Here is a 10,806-nt window from a genome sequence, read left to right as displayed (position 1 = left end):
TTCCTTCTAAAAGCTTAACCAAACACTTCAACTTAAAAAAAGAAAAAGAAAAGAAAAAAGCAAGAAAGTGCTTTTGGCCAAACATCCTATTATATTTTGAATACAAACCCCACTACATAATCACCAAAAATTGTACTTATGAGTTCAGAAAATGACTGCCTACACTTATACTAATTTCAAAGTGCTCAAGCTATCATTTTTTTAATCTTTGTGGATCTTACAAAATACAAATAACAATACTACTCTTACATGCTTAGTAAACTACTGAAGTGGATATCTCTTCCTTATTCACACAAGTGAATCTGAGCAAATACCTTTGCACATCACATTCAGGGATGATGATCCAGCAATTTTATGATTATTAGCAGAAGGAGCTCTTAAGCAGATGCTAGAGTATATATTTCCCAACAATTTTAGGCTGGACTGAAAGAGAAGTAGGAAACCATAAACAAAGAGCTCTTAGATCAACAATTTCGGATTTGATTGATATACAAAATTTCATGTCTAAATAACTACCATTTTCGAGTTTACGAGTTATGAACGTCTATTGAATTATACGCCTAACTAATTAGCATCTCCATTAGTTGGACTTGGTGAAAAAGGGTTATTAATAATTGGACAATGTGAGCATCTCCAAAGTTGCAAAGAGAAGTCGGACTACAGTAGTTGTTACTCATAAAATTCTTGCATGCAGCTCTAGTAGGACTCATACGATATATTTTCAGTTCATCAAAATGCAGTTACACGGATTTGCACTCTTTACAGTTTGAGATGTGTATCCTCGCTGAGATATTTCCTTTGACTGGCTTAAAAGTAAATTTCTATATGGGGCTTTCCCTTTGTAACATAATATTAGTGCTTTTTCTTTGCGTTCCCAGCACTTGACTTTGATGATGGAGTTGAAACAACTCTCACGAACAATAGGATGATGAGAAATACAGAAACATGCGATCCATACTTTGCGAGCAGCTTCTGCACAAAGACAACAACTATTATAAACAGATTTTCGTATCACCTTGGAAAAGAAGACATTAACTTAGCTCTATCACTACAGGTAATGAGAGTGTATATATATATATATATATATATATATATATATATATATATATATATATATATATATATATATATATAATACTATAGCAATTGTAGTTCACCAGGGCACTGTATGCATTAGAACTATTCCAAATAGGAAATAGCTCCTAAATTGGTCTCCCCTATTCCTGAAACAACTTCCCCATACAAACTAACAGAAAGCATCTCCGAAAACGCTACTTGCTGTTTCCATTTTGTGGCAAGTGAAATGTAGAGAATTTGAGCAGTGGAGAGATGGTATATAATAAAGAAGAGATCTCAAGTTACCTTTGCCTGAGAATGTGCAGCCAGTCCAAACCAGCCCGATTGGTAAAAGAAGAAAACACTGAGTCAGAACAACATTTACAAAACAATCATAAGGAAACCATAATTCATGCTTGTGCAAGGAGGACAAAAGTTACCGAATCTAATTTGTAGCCAACAGCTTTTTCTGCAAAGGTTTCTAGAGGTGGAATAGGCGTAGAATATGCTTCCTGCAAATGGTCAATGCATGGCAAAAATAGAAGTTGAGAAATAAAAGCTGATGGCAACCAATAGTTCTCTCCTAACAGATTTTCATTAATCAAACCTGTAGTTTTGATTTCGTAGGGATACGGAATGTTATGACAGCAGGCGCGCTATTGTAAGTCGTTTTCACTTTCGACTCCAACTCAAAAGAGTGTGAAACATGAGAGCCACTGCCAATCACATACAGCAAAAGAATAGTACTAAATGAAACAAACAAACTAGAGGAAAATTTGGAGAGGCATAAGCCTCGAGTAATAGGAAGTGAATACAAGTTTGAATGTGCAAAAGATTTAACTTACGCATCAAGTCCTTCCCATGACTGAGAGGTGTTTCCAGCCACAAAATCAAATATTTCCGAAGACCAGCTATCATCAGTAAGACTTACATCATATATAACACTGCAGAAGTTCAGAAAAGATAACTAAAGTCTCTTCAGATAGATTGAACTTATCAGCATTCCAAATAAAGGGTGAAAACAGGACCTCGTAGAGATGTGAGTGACTATAACCAGAAACACACACCCATTCAAGTAAACAGGTTTGCAGTATGCTGCCTTTACTACACAAATAAGGACCCGACTTGTGGTAGATTGATCAGGGGCAAGTGCAAACCGAGATTTACATATTAACATGCAATACATGTTTAGACTAAAAATAAGAGAACAATGAATTATGGCAATTATTTTTTGCAAATTAGCAAAGATTAAAGAATGTAGTATAAAATGATAAATCTTTTCCCATTGGAGAGTACTCCTATTATTTTATGAATCGTCAGGAGGATCACACGTTTCACAGCTCAAATTCCCAAGCAAGACTAGAAAGAAAGAAAGACAAGATGCAGAAGCGACTATGAACTCGGTCACAGCTCAAATTACAATGCATCTGTTGAATCCTCTTGTCATAAAGAAAAATTCTAGCGCGGGTTCAAAATTGTTTTAAGTCAAATAAGGTTTAAATCCTATGACAATGTGGTGTTCTTTTGAATCACCTTGTTAGGTTACATTAAATACATATGCCGCCTATTTTTATATTCCACAGAATATAAAATGATTTTTTAAAGATAAAATATTTTCCACAGAATATATTTACTAATTAAAATAGCTTATTTCATACCATGTCCAATTGGACAGATAGACGTGCACATCATAACCCAGTTGACAATTTTAACTAGAGAGGCACGACATCCACTAAACCAAGCTCATACCATAAAAAAATCCGTCATTATTTTCCATGAGTAATGATCATTGTTACGCGTTTAGAATAAAAAGAAATTGAATTGATTCCCGAATTTTCGTCATTCAATTTACGCTCCCAATTTACTATAGGAGCTACCATCCATTCTAATATAAACAAATCTCGGGAAAAAATGAATCAGATTATTCAAACACCTACAAATGTAAACACACATATACACACACACACAAAAATAAACACTCACATTGCGCGTTTGAATAGTAGGAAGAGAGACAGAAAGAGGGGGGGGGGGGGTGGGGGAGCAGTTAATGAGTACTGACAGAGATCCATGGTTATAGACGTCAATGGAAACGGAGACGCGTTCGGAACCAGACTTGAGCTTAACGACAGATGCCTTCTTGTGTGCCACTACAAACGGAGTTTCCGATGCCGCCGTTACAGAGGAAACTGCAAAAAGAGCTAGAATGGCCAAGATTGTCAATGCTGATGTCGCCATTTTTTCAGCAAATGTTTGAAGATGAAAATCAGCCATAAACGTGGAGGAAATATATATATATATATATTAGGGTACTGCAAAAGAGGTAATGTCAGAACTAGACTTTAGTGGGCTGTCCCCACCTCAATTTTGTCCTTTTATAGTCCAAATAGGCCCACTATAATAAAATTGTTTGAGCCCAAACATAATAAACTTTGTTTTTAATGGATAATAATCTACGCGGTATTGTCACAATGAAAACATGGTAACACACTATATATAATTAAAATATGTTAATTTTATGCCGTATATGTATTTTATAATTTTTTTTACTATGTATACATACTATATTTCAAAATAAAATACTATATATTCCAGATTAGAATATTGTGGTATGTTTGATTTTTTTATTGTATTCCAAATTAGAATATTGTGAATGTTTAATTTGAATAATGTATTTCAAATTAGTGTGTATATATATATATATAATATTATATTCTTTATTAAAATACGTTGGTATGTTTGCTCTGGATATTGTACTCTTCATTAGAATATTGTGTGGTAAGTTAGATTCGGATTGTATTTCAAAGTAGAATATTATGATTTGTTTCAGAATAAATGGAGGTATATCGTGTAATATTTTGGGATAATAATGTAATTTTGAAACTTAGGTATATTATGATAGTGAGTTTTACAAATGAGTATATTATGTAACTTCCCCATTTTTAATTACTGAAACTTCAAAAGAAAATGAGGCATTCTAAAATAGGAAAAATTAGCATTATAAACCTCTAAAGGCAGATGCACTTAAATACATTTTTTTATTTTGCAGAAAACTTTTTCCCTAAATATTTCTCAAAATAATTATTCAGATGTCACCTTAAAGATCAAACTAGCCATTATGCTCTACATGTTTACATCGAAATAACACAAAAATCTATTAGCCAAAAACATGTGATGTGTGTGCAGTGTGCCAGTAAAAAATATCCTCGAAACAGAATCTTGTTTCAAAATGCAAAACAATGGCAGTCTGAAATTGGAATGAAACTGAATATGATACGTTTCTTGTTCTTTTTAAAATAAAAAAAATAAACTGAGCATTTTATTCATCTCTAAAAATCCAAAATGACATTTGATCAGTGGGAGTTGTGATACAACCAACTAACCAATTACATTTGCAAGATAGCATAACACTACCTTAGTTACAGACTGTAACGAAGTGGATCCTTGTGGTGTGTGGGTGCATATTACATTGAGATACAGGTGCCATACAATAAGCAGTATTCATTCTATACAAAGATAAAATAAAATTACAGTATCTGTTTCATAAGCAGCTGGAGAAAGACCATTGAATAGTCATTGACACCAAAAGTGGCTCAAGGGTGAGGCTACACAAATCTTTGCTTTACCTCCAAATTTTGAAACCCCAACAAATAAAATATTATATAATTTTATTTTCACTTTGACAATATTAGAGTTTGTAGAAAAAAAGAAAAAACTACAAAAATTTTATGCGAAAAGAAAGAAAGAAGATTGCTAACTTTTAAGGGTAAAGATATTAGAACTTGAATTAAACTACTCAAAATTGCATATTAGTAAATAACATTTTTGCAACAAAATCCAAGGTGATATATTGTAAACACATGGCTTAATATTTTACAATTTAAATTATCTCATATCAATATAAATAATAACATTACTATATAAAGTTAAAGGCTTTATATCTCGCGAGAATACTACACTATTAACACAGATAATTTCTATTAAAATAGTATAATTAGGACCTCATCAATTTAGTTTTAGCCTACTAATTTTATTCAATTACCCTTGGACACCAAATTCGTTCTTTGTACATATTATGCCACAAAAAAAAAGAACTTTTAGATCTACAAATATTCGTTAATTGGAGATTAAAATTTTTATGCTCTACATGTAAATTCAAGTACATGAAGTAAGACTAAATTCTCATTTTTTTCATAAATTCACTGAAATACAAATATCTTTTAAATAAATAAGAAATAAACTTTACTAATGTGCCTCCCAATCTGCTCAGTAGAATCCCTAGTGTAGCTCGCCTAAACTTTTAGCGAAACCCTAAAATCCTAACGAAATCTTGTTTAAGCCAAACAAGAAAAATTCAAATAAGGAATGACAATCTTTATAGAAACTATAAGAAAAAGAAAAAACCAATAACTCACAATAGTATATTATCATCTTTCTTTTTCGATAAGTATATAAAAGTTTCAAAATTTCCATAAATTCACCAAAACAAGAAATAACCTTGATTAGTGTGCCGCCCAGTCCGCTCACCAGAATTTCTTCTACAGCTAGCCTACATTGGAAGCTTTCATCAATTTTCGTATTAAAAACAAAAATCAATTGTAAGCATTTAAATTTTATTGAATTTAAATCCATAAAATAATTTGGACCATATTAAATTCAAGATACTAGTCCAAATAAATATAATGACTAGTTAATTAGGCTAATTATTTAAACCCAATATATATGTGTTGGGCTAGTCCATTTAATTGGACTATAAATTAAATGATAAGCCCACTTCCTTAGCCCAAAGTCCAAATGGCTAGTAGCCAGTCTTAAAGCCCAGGCTCGTGCCACATGTCAAGTGACGTAGCAATCCAAGACAAATAAATAAGCCAATGAAATCATGCCAATTGTCTGGATGGTATTGGCAAGTTCAAACGGACCAATCAAGTTGCAGAGCCATACCACTCCCTACAACTATAAATAGAAGTCTTCATAAAGCTAGAAGACACCAGAAGTAATAACAAGAAGTAAGCAGAGAGCTCGTGGATCAAACAACGCAGATTTCTCTACAAGCTACAAGTTCAAGCACTCAAGCAACAAGTTCAAGATCAAGAACGAAGCCAAATCAAATACCAAGGCGTTCAAGATCAAATTACTTGTTCTGATCAAACCCAAATTCAAGTTCAAGGAGGAGATTCAAGTTCAAGCTTTACAAGCCCTTGAATCAAATCAAAGTCAAGCTCATTAAGATACTTTACATTTTTGAAGAATCAGAGGAATACCATAGAGATTGTAACACTTTTATTTATTGAAATCAAATACTACATTTGTTACGCAATTTTTCAGTCTTGATTATTTATTTTTCTCGACGTGAAAATTTATTGTTACAAATTTCTGTCATGCCTAGTGGGATAATCTCTACCTCTCATCTCTTCAAATTACCAAATTTCAAGAACACATAAATGGCTCCTAAGAAGATCAACTTCAAACTCACTACTGCTAAGGCTACAGATTCCAAGTTTTCATCTGATGTGGAAAACTTGTTGGTTGCTACTATGGAAAGCGTAGGACCTGTTACTAGGAACAAAGCAAACTTGTTGGGACAAAAAGTATTTCAAATATCGTCTGCATCGGTTCCTATCTTTGATTTTCAATCCTCAAAGGGGGAAAGATCATTTCCAATTGAATTGGAAGAAGGAGCAAACATTGCTGAAAGTGTTGAAAAGTCCTTGGCTCTACTTAGCCCTTCTAGATCTAAGAATCTCATCACACAGAGCAATGATGATATCTTGATCACAGGATCTGCTCTAAGCACTCCACGTGAGTTGTTCCACTCAAAGTATGGTGTAAGAGAAAATCCGTGCTTTGCTCCACCATCCACGACGGTTATCCAAGCAATGGTGAATAATACCTCAACTGTTGAAGAACAACTTGCAAATTTAACGAAGGCAATTGAAGGGTTAACGAAGCATATGCAAGATCAAGATAATCAAATTGTCAAGCTGACAGATAGAGTTGATAGCTTGATGGGGGAGATTCAAGTCATGCACCTGGAAAGCTCCTAATGATGCAAGATAAAGGAGACTCATTTGCAAGGTAGACAACGACTCCTAAAGAATTTCAGATTTCATCTGACGGGGTTATTCTCATTGACCAATTGAAAGATTTCATTATGGGAACCATCAAAGATAAGTACGATGTTGCTGCCAAGTCTTCTCTCGTATATGCAAAGCCATACACTGCGAGAATTGATAGTTTTAAGATGCCTGCAGGTTATCAACCCCCAAAGTTTCAACAATTTGATGGTAAAGGAAATCCGAAGCAACATATTACACACTTCGTTGAAACTTGTAATAATGCTGGAACCTATGGAGATTATCTTGTCAAGCAGTTCGTCCGTTCCTTAAAAGGAAATTCTTTTGATTGGTACACTAATCTCGAGGCTGGTTTCATCGATAGCTAGGAGCAACTTGAACAGGAATTTCTCAATCGCATCTGTAGCACAAGGCGCATTGTAAGTATGGTTGAACTCATAAATACGCGTCAATGGAAGGATGAACTAGTTGTTAATTTTATTAATCGATGGAGGAATGCGAGCCTCAACTATAAAGACAGACTTAGTGAAGCTTCTAGAATAGAAATGTGTATCCAAGGAATGTATTGGGGACCTCACTACATCCTGCAGGGTATCAAGACTGTCTTTTGAAGAATTGGCTACACGTGCTCATCATATGGAGCTAAGTCTGTCTTCAAGTGGAAATCAAGGGTCACCTGTTTATGAACCTCGCAAAGTGAAGGATAAACAAGAAATAAAGAAAGGAGGCAAGTTTTTGCCGAAGTTTGAGAGCAAGGAATCAATGAATGTTAATGCCTTGTTATTAAAGGTCACTGCAAAAGTGAGTAAGAAGAAAAGTGTGAAGACAACGTCCTTACAGTATAAAGTTGGCCGAAAGTTAAATCTGAAGGAAATGCAAGCGAAAGAATATCCATTCTTGGACCCCAATGTCCCAGTAATTTTTGAAGAACTCCTTGAGTTGAAACTCATTGAGTTACTCGAAATGAAGCGGTCAGGCGGACCTGGAAAGACTAAGGATCCAAATTATTGCAAGTACCATCGATTGATTGGCCACCCTATTGAAAAATGCTTTGTCTTCAAGGAGAAAGTCATGGACTTGGCCGTTGAAGGAAAAATCTTGATTGAGGATGAGAAAGACAATTTGAATCACGTCTCTTTCATTTTTGGTTCACTTGATCCCACCGTCCTTTGCAATTTTGTCGAAGTACATGAACGTGATGGCATCCAAACTGCAGCATCACCAAATATGATTAAATTTGGTGACTTTGAACCTATCGATGTGAGCAAACCATTGCTTCTCCCTATGGCATATAAACTAATAGTGGAGGAAATATCTCAAGAGAAAGTTGAATCACGTGATGATCAAACTAATGATGAAGGTTGGATTCTTGTGACTCGACGGAGACGCTGCCAGACAAATTCACAAAAGGAGTCAAATAAGTTGTTGACTGGGGGGGGGGGAGGGAATGGTGAATAGACCCAAGAAGAAAATGATAACGAAGAATTGGAAGAAAGCAACAATGGCGGAGAATTACTATCAAAGGCTACGTTGTCCAGTGACATTAGAAGAATTATTCCCAAGCTGGTTACACCCGCAAGCTTCCTGTGAATATACCAAGGCCCCATGCTATAAGATAGATGAAGAAGAGACAAAGAAGGAGGGTCCATCATTGCTGCCACCTCCCTTGCCTGAAAAACTCATTGGGAATTCTGAAGAAGTGGACATTTGTGATGCAAAAATCACATTTACTAATGATGATCTTTTGCTTGGTGAAACCCACCATAATCGTCCCCTATTTATGGTTGGCTTTGTGCGAGAACAGAGAATAAGTAGAATCTTGATCGAAGATGGGTCTAGCATCAATATTTTCCCAATTCATACTATCAAAGAGCTTGGCATATCGATGGATGAACTATGTGAAAGTCTTTTGATGATTCAAGGGTTCAATCAAGGAGGGCAAAGAGCTATAGGGGCTATCAAATTGGAAATAAATATGGGAGATTTGAATTCGAATGCATGGATGCACGTGATCGATGCAAAAACCTCATATAATATCTTGTCAGGAAGGTCATGGATACACGAGAACAAAGTGGTTTCATCCACCTACCATCAGTGCTTGAAATATTGCGAAGATGGGTTCGAAAAGAAGATAGTTGCTGATGATAAGCCATTTACCGAGGCTAAATCATACTTTGCCGATGAAAAATTCTACTTAAGAATTACGTCTCAAAGGAGGTTAAGGTTGATGATGTGATATTGACCAAAAGTATTGCAAAGAAGGTTGATGTCATAAATAGCAAGGAAAATATTACAGTTGAAAAAGATCAGGTACTTTATGATAGGAACAAGATGAATGAGGTATCTTCAAGTAAGAAAGTGACTCATGTTCTTCGTTGTGTCCCAAAGGCAAGGAAAGTTGAAGATCCATCTTCTGAATTACAAGGTAAGGTGTTAGGAGACTTAACCCTTCCTATCAAGCGAATTGATGCAATTAAGTTGTCTATAGAGTGGCTTAAAGGGTTTGTCAAATCATCAACCAACAATTCGCTTCTAAATCTAGCACTTCCTGCAAAGCGCACAGATGAGGGCTTTGACCTAAATGTCTACAAGTTGTTAGCAAAAGCCGAATATGATCCCAACGAACCATCCAAGTTGGGAAAGCTCCCTCCTGAAGCTTCAAACCCTACTCAAAAGATGATGATAGAGAAAGGGTACCCACTGAAGCAATCACGTGAAGGATTGGGTTACAAACAACCCCCGCCAATCCGTATCTCCATTAAAAGGGCAAGTTGTAACTACATTACTGCTAAAGAAGTATCTACGACGCTTAATAAGAAACCTTCTGTGTTTGATCGATTTACAAAGCCAATGACCTTAGTCTTTGATAGGTTCGAACCACTGAAGAAGGAAAACAAGCGTCCTGAAAGTGATAGAAGGTTTGGAGCACCTATCTTCGCTAAAAAGGAGATTTTGACCACAGACTGCCCAAATCTGATTCCTTCTAGAATGAGGGAGACAAAATTTGTAGTTTCATGTGAAGAGGTCCTCAAAGAAAAGGCTCATACTATAGTACACACTAAAGAATGAGAGGAAGATGAAGAAAGTGTGGGGTCATCATATCATATCACCATTCATGATGAACAAAATGCTTCATCTTATACGTAAGTCAAGGAAAAGTGCCTTGATATTCATGTATGTCATCACATATCTTTCAATGATGGTGATCCTCAAGAGGATGAAGACGCTAAAGATGCACCACCTGAGCTTGAAGAAGGGGTGAAGATAACAGTTGATGCGCTAAAAGAAGTCAATCTCAGAGTAGTTGAAGATCCAAAGCCCACATATTTTTGTGCCTCTCTAACTAATGATGAAGAGGGAAAATATATTGAGCTACTTAGGGAGTTCAAAGACGTATTTGCTTAGAGCTACAAAGAAATGCCATATTAGACCCCAAGGCAGTTGTTCATCATCTTGCTATCAAACGAGTTGCTCGTCCTGTAAAGCAAGCACAACGTCGCTTTAGACCTGAACTGGTTCCCTTGATTGAAACCAAATTAACAAGCTTATTGAGGCTGGTATTGTTCGTGAAGTTAAATATCCTACATGGATTTCAAGCATCATCCCTGTAAGAAAGAAGAATGGCCAAATCCGAGTTTGTGTTGACTTTAGGGACCTAAATAACACTTGTCCTAAG

The 10,806-nt window shown here is 35.5% G+C and overlaps 1 protein-coding gene across 1 annotated transcript; it reads right to left on the bottom strand.

The window, feature by feature from the left end:
• Window positions 1–435: 435 nt before the first annotated feature.
• On the bottom strand, window positions 436–3,328 carry LOC107806775 (uncharacterized). The gene is made up of 5 exons (XM_075254419.1): window positions 3,116–3,328; window positions 1,902–2,000; window positions 1,664–1,772; window positions 1,363–1,568; window positions 436–972 (listed from the first exon to the last, which is right to left on the bottom strand). Exons 1-4 carry the CDS (start codon window positions 3,325–3,327, stop codon window positions 1,467–1,469), a joined length of 522 nt encoding a protein of 173 aa, XP_075110520.1. The 5' UTR covers window position 3,328; the 3' UTR covers window positions 436–972; window positions 1,363–1,466.
• Between the last annotated feature and the right edge of the window lie 7,478 nt (window positions 3,329–10,806).

This window comes from Nicotiana tabacum, chromosome 6 (genome assembly GCF_000715075.1).
Source record: "Nicotiana tabacum cultivar K326 chromosome 6, ASM71507v2, whole genome shotgun sequence".
Classification (NCBI taxonomy): domain Eukaryota; kingdom Viridiplantae; phylum Streptophyta; class Magnoliopsida; order Solanales; family Solanaceae; genus Nicotiana; species Nicotiana tabacum.
Note: the sequence above shows the minus strand (reverse complement) of the source record. Positions and strands in the feature narration are given on the sequence as shown.